The sequence below is a fragment of the Rhinolophus sinicus genome, linkage group LG17, assembly GCF_036562045.2.
Source record: "Rhinolophus sinicus isolate RSC01 linkage group LG17, ASM3656204v1, whole genome shotgun sequence".
In the NCBI taxonomy this organism is placed as follows: Eukaryota; Metazoa; Chordata; class Mammalia; order Chiroptera; family Rhinolophidae; genus Rhinolophus; species Rhinolophus sinicus.
This window is the reverse complement of record NC_133766.1, coordinates 25,800,613-25,812,179: the sequence shown is the minus strand read 5'-3', so window position 1 is coordinate 25,812,179 and position 11,567 is coordinate 25,800,613. Positions and strand designations below refer to the sequence as shown.

At 45.2% G+C, this 11,567-nt stretch overlaps 1 protein-coding gene across 2 annotated transcripts; it reads left to right on the top strand.

Annotated features, from left to right (window-relative positions):
• The first annotated feature begins 6,261 nt into the window (after positions 1–6,261).
• On the top strand, positions 6,262–8,008 carry DUSP23 (dual specificity phosphatase 23). Of its 2 annotated transcripts, XM_019716861.2 has the most exons (3): positions 6,262–6,387; positions 6,494–6,762; positions 7,603–8,008. In XM_019716861.2, exons 2-3 carry the CDS (start codon positions 6,496–6,498, stop codon positions 7,786–7,788), a joined length of 453 nt encoding a protein of 150 aa, XP_019572420.1. In that variant the 5' UTR covers positions 6,262–6,387; positions 6,494–6,495; the 3' UTR covers positions 7,789–8,008. The 2 variants fall into 2 exon arrangements, with proteins under 2 accessions (XP_019572420.1, XP_019572419.1); XM_019716860.2 differs by lacking the exon at positions 6,262–6,387 and having other exon boundaries at positions 6,394–6,762.
• Positions 8,009–11,567: the final 3,559 nt, after the last annotated feature.

Genomic DNA, 11,567 nt, shown 5'->3' with positions numbered 1-11,567 from the left:
AGATCCTAGAGGCCATCTTGCCATGGCCCCCTTTTGCCATGTAACATAACATAATCATAGGAGTGATATCCTCTCCTTGAAGAGTGTGGGTCATTTGGGACCATCTTAGAATTCTGCCAACCACTACACACTTCACATAAGAGATGTTTCAATGTAAGTGTAATTTCTTCATTTATTCTCTCTCATCATCCTGTGATGACGGTGGTAGTAGCAGTATGTAGCTTCCATCTTTTGAGCATCAATTATGTGCCAGCACTTTGCTAGGTACTTTACATATTCTTAGCTTATTTAACCATATTAATAATAATCCTTAATAATCTATGTCATCATAGACAATAGATATATACCAGAGGTGCCAAAAAAAGGTATGCACATGACTTGTATTCATCTTTTGTTATCGGTATATATTGAGTATTACAATTTTAATACAGTTTTTTTATTTCTTAAAATGTGTATACATTTTTTTGGCATGCTCTGTATATTTTGTAGTTGAGGAAATAGATACTTAGAAATTTTAAGTAACTTGGTCTAGGTTACATAGTTTAGTGACTCAATGATGTTTGATAGAATGGATTGAGTCCTAGCCTGGACCAACTGAGTGACCATTAGTTTCCTTACCTAGAAATGGAGAGGTAAAACCAGGAAATCTCTTAAGATTTCTTCCAATTTTGACATTTATGTTGTGAAAACTGCAATGCAAATATGTCCAGTAATTTTTTCCTTTCAGATCCATGGCAAAAAAAAGAGGTTGTAGCCACATGAATGGTAGAAGTGAGAGAGTTCTTCAAAATGGTTTGCATCACAAAAGTGGCTCTTACCAAACTGAATGCTCCCTCTTCTTTGACTCTGCCCTCACCTGACTTTGATGAATAGCTTTGCAAAAACTAAAGTCTAGGCCCAACTCCTTCCCTATCTCCAAACCCCTTAATCATAGCTTCTGGTATAAGGCACCATCCTTCAACATCCCAGCATGAAGTCTCAAAGTGCTCCTTGAATGGTCTAAAGGAAAAACATAATTTAAAGTGCCATGACATCAGTAGAATTGTCAGAAGTACAAGAAAGCAACTAGTAAATTGTGAGATTTCAGTGATAGTAGATTCTGTAATAGTATGCAAATTATAAATTGTCAACAAGACGGAAAAAAAAAGGAGAAACAAGGAAAAGCTATCCGTACCATCTTGTGGAAAGACTTTTATTAAAATATCCAAGGTAATCTGGCCACACGTAGATCATGTCAAAGCCTCTGCACTCCATACTGATATGTATCCAATAGATAGCAGAATAGCTTCACTGTTTATAGGTAATGGTACTGATTGTGAGAGGGTCCATTCTGATTGCTTGCTTCCTGTGCCATGGCCAGTTATTAAATAATTTGTGTATCATCCCTAGCTATACGAATACTACATAAAGCCACCATACTCCCAACACCACACACACACAAAGCCCACACCCAAACTATTCTGCTTGGTTCTTCTACATAGCATGGTTCTCTAAATGTGGAAAAATTCATTGACTTTTCACAACACTCCATCCCCAACAAACACACATACACACACACTTAGACCACAATTGCTCCTAGTATAACTTTTTTATTTTAAAAACAAACAATTTTATTTCACTTCTAGAGCTTATTAGAAATTATTTATCTTCTTTCCTTCTATCTGAATATTCCCATCTGTATTAGTTACCTATGGCTGCATTAATAATTATCCCAAAATTTGATGGCTCAAAATAGTAAATATTTATTAATATTATCTCACAGTCTCTGTGGGTAAGAAATTCAAGAGAGTCTTAGTTGGGTGGTTCTGGCTCAAGGAATCCATGAGGTTATTGTGAAGATGTTGGGCAGGCCATCTAAAGTCTTGATGGGGCTAGAGGATCTGCTTGCAAAATAGCTCTCTTACATAATGTTGGTATGAAATCTCAGTTCCTCACCACATGGATCTCTCCATAAAACTCCTTGTCCTCACAACATGGCAGCTGGCTTCTTCCTAGATAGAGCAAGGCAAAAACCAAAGTGTGTTTTATGACTTAACCTAAGAAGTCACACACTATCATTTCTACAGTATCCTGCTGGTTACAAAAACCAGCACTATCACTGTGAAAAAGAACTACACAAGGCGTGAGATGGATCACTGGGGGCCATCTTGGAGCTTGACTACCACACCATCACTTCTTAAATCCAATTTCCAGCTCATCCAGTCCCAAGTGTGAAATGTGTTTAGACAAAAGAAGATTTAAGACACTGAGAATTCTGACTGCAATCCAAGTGTCACAGAAACCCAAAACCAAGCAATCCTTTGCTTTAGTGGGACACAAGACCTGCTTGGAGGAAAAAATTATCTGACTCTGGCTTCACCTCTAACTACTACTGGCATCAACCTCTCAGGGAACTGGGGCCTCAACATGAAAGAGACCTAGGTCAAAACATTCTTATCAGCTGGGAAAGAGAAACTAGAATGCCCTAAAACTGTTCTGTTGAGCTATTCAATGAAAGTTATTTCCAATATTTCACAATGGACAGAATGGAAAGAAGACCCCTGTCTTCATAAGACTTTTCTGGTGATTCTAACCCAAAGTTATCCTTCCCCACTGACTTCTTTTGTGTTTGTTATGCACAACTGTTTGCACAATTAACTTTTTAATATGTATTATCTGATTGTCTTTGATGAGTAATTTAGTACTTTATTATGTTATGAGAAAAATTATATTTGATTCTAAGTCCCCCAAGTATATTGTAAATTTCTGGAAGTCAGAGAAATTAAGCATATTATTTAGCCCACGATCACTGAAAACAGATTGTTCTTCATGAATATGTCCCCCTCAACAAACTCAGATACACACATTTCCATACACACACTTGCACAATACATGCACACAACAGGAGCAGAGCTCTATAAAGAGTAAGGCTTATTTATCCCTTTTTACAAAAATGGTAATTAGACTAAGCCAGGATCATACTGACACCATCATTCTCTCCTTAAAAGCACAGACATGGGGCAGCCGGGTGGCTCAGGTGGTTAGAGTGTTGACACTGAGGTCGCTGGTTGGATTCCCACATGGGCCAGTGAGCTGCGCCCTCTACAGCTAGATTGAAAACAATGGCTCTACCCTGGAGCTGGGCTGTGCTGTGAACTGCCGTGAGCTGCCGTGAGCAGTCGGCCAGCAACGACTGGCTCATCTGGGTAGAGTGCAAGGCTCATAATACCAACATGGGCCAGTGAGCTGTGTCCTCCACAACTAGACAGGGAATAACGGCTTGACAAGGGGAAGGGGAAGGGGAATTAAAAAAAAAAAAAAGCACAGACATGTAAAAAGTATACCTCAAGAAGGTGCTATACACAGTACTCAACATAGTCCTCAAATTCGTGCAGTTAAAAAGTGATACACAGGGCCAGCCCGGTGGCTCAGGTGGTTAGAGCTCCATGCTCCTAACTCCGAAGGCTGCCAGTTCGATTCCCACATGGGCCAGTGGGCTCTCAATCACAAGGTTGCCAGTTCAATTCCTCGAGTCCCGCAAGGGATGGTGGGCTCTGCCCCCTGCAACTAGAAATGGCAACTGGACCTGGAACTGAGCTGCACCCTCCATAACTAAGACTGAAAGGATAACAACTTGAAGCTGAATGGCACCCTCCACAACTAAGATTGAAGGGACAACAACTTGACTTGGAAAAAAGTCCTGAAAGTACACACTGTTCCCCAATAAAGTCCTGTTCCCCTTCCCCAATAAAATCTTTAAAAAAATAAAAAAGTGATATACAGACCCATAGAGATAGAAAACAAGCTGATTGTTCCCAAAGGGGAGGGCGCAGGGGATGAGTAATAAACAAATAAACAAACAAATACAGACACACATTGTCACCTAGTCCTGAAGACTCACATACACACCTAGAAATATACATTCACAGTCTTGCCTACTATGCATTCTACTTATTTTTTATTTTTTCACTCATTGGTTCATTTAACATTTTTGAGCACTGTGTATCAAGCTCCATATGAGATGTATGGAATTCAAAGATAGAGTGATGCTTCTATACAAATAGGTAACCCCAACCCAATAACACAACTGCCATACTGGGAATACCTATTTATATGGAGTGAGATGGGAGTACAGAAAAAGCCAAAATCTTCCTGAGGGTCAGGTAACACTTTACAGAGGAGAAAGGAAAGAAAGGTCAGTATTGCAAAAGGAGGGAGGGGCTCATACAGAGTGCTGACACTGTTAAGTTGCAAGGGTCCTAGTCAGGAAACCATCAGAACGGACTTTTCCTTTTAGTTTGAGGCTCCCTGGGTCCAAGACAGAAAATTAAATAGCACCCTTGAAAATGGGACACAGCCCAAAACAGGGACCCTGAGCTTTTTCACCCGAGGTCTATTGGAAGGGACAGAGCAGTAGAGAAGAGGAAAGAATTCCTACAAAGGGAGGCAACTGGCCTTTCCAGAAGGAGGCCCAGGTAGGTAAAAGGATGCACTTCCACCTCCGCAGAACCACCCATGGGGGAGAATCACTGTTGGGGGAAGAGGGGCTCAGGGGAGAAAAGAATTTCTGTCTCCCCCAGAAATGTCTTTCTTTTCTCTGGTGAAGATGGGCATTGAGTTGGTTCTCAAGGAGACAAGACAGGCGTATAGGGTGGTGGGGAAAGATGTGGGAAGTTTTCCCCTGATGAGTGGAGGGAACAAAGAAAGGAGAGCAAAGTAAAGAGACTGAGAAAAGATCAATTTGAAAGAAGCAAGTGGTGGGTTCTTGTCTGCAGAGGCAGTGCAACCAGAAATGGGGGGGGGGGGGGGAGTACTGGTGGCTGAGAGGCACAGCAGGGAAGGACAGAAAGGAATGAATTGAGGTGGGCTAGACAGATTGATAGGTAGTTTTGTGGGAAATGAGTGTGCAAATGAGAAGGGCTTAATCAGGGCTGTGATTGCACAGACGGGGAGGAAAGCATGGATTTGGCAGCTCCTGGAACCCAGGGAGAGCCTTTGGAGGCAATGCTTCAGCATTGTCGGGGTAAGTGGTAAGTGCATTTTCCACAGGGTCAGAGCAGGCTTTGACCTTTGAGGAAAGAGAAATTCCTTTTCATTTCGCTGAAACCAGAGCTTTAAATGGTCAAATGTGTGTGTCAGGGGAAGTGGGAGACAGAGGGAGGGAAGCTAAGTGCTTTGGGCTTGGAACAAGAGAGACCTTGGCTCAACCAGCCCAGCTACTTACTAGTTGTGTGTCCTTGACCAAGTTAATCAACTTTTCTAAGCCTCAGATTACTCATGTACAAAAGTGATACAAAAATGTTTTCTGCATGTGGTTCTTCCAGAAAGCACTTGGCACAGGGCCTGGTACATAAGCACATTTAATAAGAGTTAATTGTTTTCATAATTATAATTACCTTGCATTACTAGAAGCACATTGTTCAAATAAGGATATGAACCAGTCAGATCACAGCGGAGACACTGTGTTCAGATCTAGGTCCCCACTTTCTATGAACAACACTGATAAACACTAGCCTCCCTTAGGGGCATGGTGACTCAGAGAGCTTGGAAATCATGAAATATAAATTAAGAAATCCTGCAACTTTTAACCCACACATTTGGAGGCATGAGGATGGTTATGTGAAAAGGTAGTAACCTTCCATTTAACTTTAGGAAACAATACTGTGTTGTTCAAGACTGTGGAGCCAGGCTGCTTGGTTTGAAATCCCCAGGCCATCAGTCATCCTTGGTCAAGTTCCTGAACCTTCCCAAAGCCTCAATTTTTTCATCTGTAAAATAAAGTTAATTATATTACCTACCTCATAAGATTATTGTGACAATTAAATGAGTTAATACATGTAAAGTGCTTAGAATAGTATTTGGCATGCAGTAAATACTCAACTACTTTGTTAATTTCAGGGCCCAGTATCTTTCATAATTCCAGCAATGGAAAAATGAGAATAGTCCCCTGAACGGTAGTGATTCCCTCCTACTGGACGAGTTCAGAAAGTCACCGATAGTGACTAGTCACAATTATTGTAGAGGAGATTCTTCCCCCAAGGCAGAAGTAGATTTGCCATCTCTTAGCTACTTGGGCATCCACTATAAAGAAACTAAGAAGAGGCCACGCATTTGGGCGGCAGAGGCAGTTGGCCAGTGATGCAGTGACTACCACCGACCGCCAGAGAGCAGTCATCCACAGAAAACAATTCTTAAATTTGTTGTAGGTTTTTCTTCTTTGCTCTCAGCATTGCTCCAATCTCCGTGCGCACCGCTGCCGTAATCCGCCCATTTTGACTATCCAACCAATCAACGATTGGTCGGTACGGGGTCGGATTGGTGCTTTTCTTGGTCATTCTTAGCTGGGTTAAGCCTGCTGGCAGAGAGGGACATAGCCCTGGACGCGGCCCCCCCAGACGCCAGTGTTGGGTAGGTGGGGGTTATCCGGCTCGGGCGGGCGGGCGAGCGGACGAGTGGCGGGAGCGGGACGGGCTGCCTTGCCTAGGTGACTCGCTATTCCTGGGCTCTCCCCCAGCTATGGGCGTGCAGCCCCCCAACTTCTCGTGGGTGCTCCCTGGCCGGTTGGCTGGGCTGGCGCTGCCCCGGCTCGCCGCCCACTACCAGTTCCTGCTGGACCTGGGCGTGCGGCATCTGGTGTCCCTGACGGAGCGCGGGCCCCCGCACAGCGACAGCTGCCCCGGCCTCACCCTGCACAGACTGCGTATCCCGGACTTCTCCCCGCCCGCCCCGGAGCAGATCGACCGCTTCGTGCAGATCGTGGACGAGGCCAACGCCCGGGGCGAGGTCAGTGGGCGGGGTCAGCGCAAGGAAGGAGGGGCCTGGGCGGGGTCAGTGGGGAACCGGCGGAGCTGGGGAAGTCAAGGCTGGGAGAGAGATTGGGGGAAGACCGAGGGGCCGGGAGACAACAGGTGCAACCAGGACGTCAAAGGGCGGGGAGTAAAGAGGGCCCAGCGGTGTAAACCGGGCTTGTGGAGAGGAAACTAACAACTAACTCCTGTGGAGAGTTGAGGAGAAGGGATGGACAGACTTGGGAGAGATGGGGGTCAAAGACAGAGGCTATTCCGCAGTCTCCAAGTGCTCCGTCCAAATATAATGGAGCCAAAGTTTCTACCAGCCACACTTTAAAAAGTAAAAAAGCAGGAGAAACTCATTTTGATAATATAATTTAACCCAGTAAGTCAAAAATATTATCATTGCAACATATAATTAATGTAAAACAAATTCTTAGATATTTTCATTGTTTTTTGTACTACATCTTCATAACCTGGTTGCATTTTACATCACATCTCCATTTGGACTAGCAGCATTTCAGGTACTCAGTAGCTGCACACAGCCAGTGGCTTCTACACTAGAAAGTGCAAGTAGATGGTTGTGGGGAGGCAGGCCAGGAGACCAGCGCTTGAACTAGCCGTTTTGCTGGTGATTGGTGGCCTCCAAGCCACCAGGTACAAGACAGCCCTCCCTGACTTTGGTTTCACTTGTTGCATCTGAGAGCCTGAGACGTGCAGTCCTGGGCCTGACCCAGAAGAAGCAGCTGTAGGGAGAAAGAGACCAACTCAAGTGAGAGGCAGGAGAGTGTTGGGAGGATGTCAGGCTCCAACCCATTAAGCTCCCCTTTCACAGGCCGTCGGAGTGCACTGTGCGCTGGGTTTTGGCCGCACTGGCACCATGCTGGCCTGTTACTTGGTGAAGGAGTGCGGCCTGGCTGCAGGAGATGCCATCGCTGAAATCCGGCGCCTTCGACCTGGCTCAATCGAGACGTATGAGCAGGAGAAAGCTGTCTTCCAGTTCTACCAGCGAACTAAATAAGGAGTCTCAGCACCCTTCTGCCAGGCCCCCGCTGCCTTGACCAGAGTGTTAGATGGGGCCAGAGACATGGATGTGGGCTAAAGCCCTCCAGCTCCCAGCTGCCTCAAGAAATTGAAGTTGACCTTCCCTGCAGGCAGACCCTGATTGAAGGAATGGCTGGGACTGCCTTGATGTGGGGGTTCATCTGCTGCTTCCCTGAATAAATAACTTGTAATAACCAGTTCATATTGCATAGAACTTTACAGTTTACAAAGCATTCCCACATATCAACGCACTTGAGCCTCACAGTAGCCCTGTGATACAGGAAAAACACTTTAGATGAGGTGGCTCAAGCTCCAAGAGGCTCAAGGTCACACTTCTAGAAAGTGGAAGGATGGGCCTGGACTAGAACATACATCTTCAGCCCCTTAAAGAGGCTGAAACACTATGTATCTGTTCTCTAACGTCATTTGTTGTATCTTCTGGAGAGCTGGTCAGTTAAAAGGACACAAATCTACAAGGAGCCCAGGTCTCTGATACAGGCCTGGAGAGCCTGTGTGGACACAGCACCTTCATCTAGGCCCAAGTGCCATACGTGTGTCATCCCCTTAGCTCTCTCAAGACAGAGAAGGCCTGAATGTTGGGCTCACAAGGAACCACCATCATCATCTCCCAAGGGCTGCGTGCCTCTTACTAGCATCAGGGTCCTCACATGTGACTTTCAGTGCATTATGCTGCCCCACTACCTCAGGCCAAGGAATACTGGAACTGAGCTAGTCTGGATGGTTCTACAGAGAGAATGTTTGATGATCAAATGAAGAGATTCAGGGCCACAAATCTTGGCCATGTTTCTCAGACATTACCTTCACTTCTTCGTTGGATCCCATTCTACCAGCACCACTACCACCCTTTTGGCTTTGATGGATAGGATAAATGGGATAGACCAGCCAATAGACTCTTTTTGCTGTAACTTCTGCCTGAATTTTGTCCTCTCTTCTGTGGCAAGCCACATAGGATAAGGTAGAAATTCATCATGAAATACGTGTTGAATGCCTGTGTGTACCAGGCTTTGTTAGATACAGAGGGTACCCTTCTGAATGAAACATGATTCATAGCCTCCTGGGCAAGGTGTGCACAGAATCCAACCACAAATAATGGGGACTGTGATAGACACGCATTCTAGATGCAGCGGAGACATAGAGGGAGGAAGCAAGGGTCCCCCTGTAGGCCCCATTCTTTGTAACCTAGACTAGAGCCAAACCGAAGCTACCCACTCCTCACTATATCTTTCTCCCTTCCACTGCTGCCCACCCAACGCAACCCCCATCCAACTCTTATACAAAAGGTGTATTAGCCAGAGTCTTGCCAATCAAGGAGCAAGAGAAAGTCTGTAAGATGCATCCCCCACCCCCACCCCGTGTGTCCAATCTAAGTGATCAATTCCTTCATTCTATTCCCTTGGTCCCCATCCAAGTGGGAGTATCTCTCAAAAAAAAGAACCCACAATTCCAGACATTCAGGCTGCAACAGAGGAGTGAGAAGTAGCACATAGAGCGGATACACTGAAACCCTCACACTCCTTCATCAAAATTTTCTCTACCCTGCCCATCTGCCCCTCCCCCAACAGCATGGCCCATTCTGTTTCTTGATCCAAACCAGAGTATCTTCCAAACAAGTGTGTGAGTGTGTATGTGTGTGTTTTCACATTAAAGCAGGAGGCCTACTTCCTGGATTCCCTTCCCTCCATTTACCAGGATGGGGAGATGGGTGGGAGATTTGAAGCTGTACCCCAGAGTTCATGTCTCTGCTCTGACCCTGGCCTGCTGGGGTCGAATAACCGATCCTCATGCTTTCTGCCTTCCATTCCTAACTCACCCCTTCCTCCCCCCATCCTCTGCACTGCAGGAAAGGAATCTGCCCTTCCCTTCTTCCTGAGGCTCCTTCAAAGGAAGCAGAAAAATTTTCTAACCTCATAAAAGCTTTGTGTGTAGCCATCATCCCCATAATTTAAGCAGGTCTCCTCTGCCTCAAGAGTTCCTTAGGGAAGTAAACATTTTGTGCTTAAGGAAAGCAGTTTTTAAATAAGTAAGAAGTTGACTTCGAATGAAAAACTGCCTTTATCCTTTTCATCTACCATAGGAGGTTAGTCCACGGTTCCCTTTGGGCTCATTTCCACCCCCCAATTTTTTGCCTTCTCCCCCCCCCCTCTTCTGTGTATAGCCACCAATGAGGGATTACTGACTAACCATGACACTTCCACATTCTACCCTACAATGAGATGATAGGTGCGAGGAACAAGCCCCTCCATCGACAGAGCCTTCACATTGCATCAAACCACTGCTGGTTTGGGGCTGGATACTTTTTTGTCATGTGGGAGGGTGTGTCCTTTGCACTGTAGGGTGTTTCAATATCCCTGACCTCTAACCACCAGATGCCAGTAGAATGCCACCACCCTCCCACTGCCCCGAAAAAAAAAAGAAAACAACTGACAAAGAAATATATCTCTAGACAATGCCAAATGTCCTGAGAGGACAAAATCAGTCCCGTTTGAGAACCACTGCACCAGACAAGCAAGCCCAGATGCAATCATAGGCTTTTGTTTCCTACAGAAGTAGAGGTGGGAACATACTTGGGAATTTCTCCTGTTGATACACACCACTTGATGGGGAAGAAGGAGCCAACTTAAATACCCTCAAACACCATTACCCTTTTGAGTAATGTCTAGCACCCATCACCATTCCCTCCCCATTTCCCAGACTGGGTTTCTAAGATGGTGATTGACATCATTAACTTCCTGCACTTAGGAGTGCTTTATTCTCAATGAGTTCCTGGTGGCCATAGCTGTAGTAACATTGACTCCCAACCCCATGTTTTTAAAGTTCATTCATGTTTGTTCTCTGGCACATGATATGAGTTCCCTGCTGAAGGGAGGTTTTTCTATGTGAAAAACATTCCTCCACATCATTTGGGTTCTGCACCCATAACCTCTTGGGTTCATCTCCCAGAAAATTGTTCTGATGCAGAAGCAACTGGAGTCAGGATGGGAGGAGCACCAGCCACACACTTCCTTGCGACCATTCCTCTCTGGCCTGGCTTTCCCACCTCCACTTCACCTGCAGCTCCTTTCCCCCCTCCCGACCCCCGCCCACCCCAACTGGAGTCATTCTGCTCTCTGGGTTCTAGGTTCCACGACTGCCTCCAAGGCCATGTATCGGACCACACAGCTTCCTGCTGCAGAGACAGGCCTGCATCCTGCATAGTCACTGCAGCTGCCCGTGCCTTCCTTGGAGCTGTGTTTCGCTGTCACCCTCACAGCTATTCATGGCATGTAGGGATCCTGTCTTATATGATGGCTAATCATTGATCCTCCCCTGGCTAAAGAGGTCTGCCCCCTGTTATCCCCCAGATCAAGTCTTTCCAGGGCAATGATAAGCCTGTCACCTGGGGAGGGACTTGATCCAAACCATAAACCATTTCCCAAAATGAACTTATTTGCCAAGCCTCAAATCAAACCTACTGTCTATCTTGCCACTCTTGAATGGCAAGAAATAAACTAATTTGGTCTTAGGATTATTTTGTCACAAAACAATATTAGTTACCACTAATGCATTTCACACTTTGGCGTGACTGCACTTTGCTTACTTATATGATTATAACTGCCATATTTATGAAGCACCTACTGTATTTCCCCAAAAATAAGACCAGGTCTTATATTAATTTTTGCTCCAAAAGATGCATTACGGCTTATTTTCAGGGGATGTCTTATTTTTTCACGTACAACAATCTATATTTATTCACAT

Coding starts and splice junctions, on each gene's coding strand:
- DUSP23 (XM_019716861.2), top strand. CDS start 6,496: ATGGGCGTGCAGCCCCCCAACTTCTCGTGGGTGCTCCCTGGCCGGTTG. Junction 6,763..7,602: donor AGGCCAACGCCCGGGGCGAG/GTCAGTGGGCGG, acceptor CCCCTTTCACAG/GCCGTCGGAGTGCACTGTGC.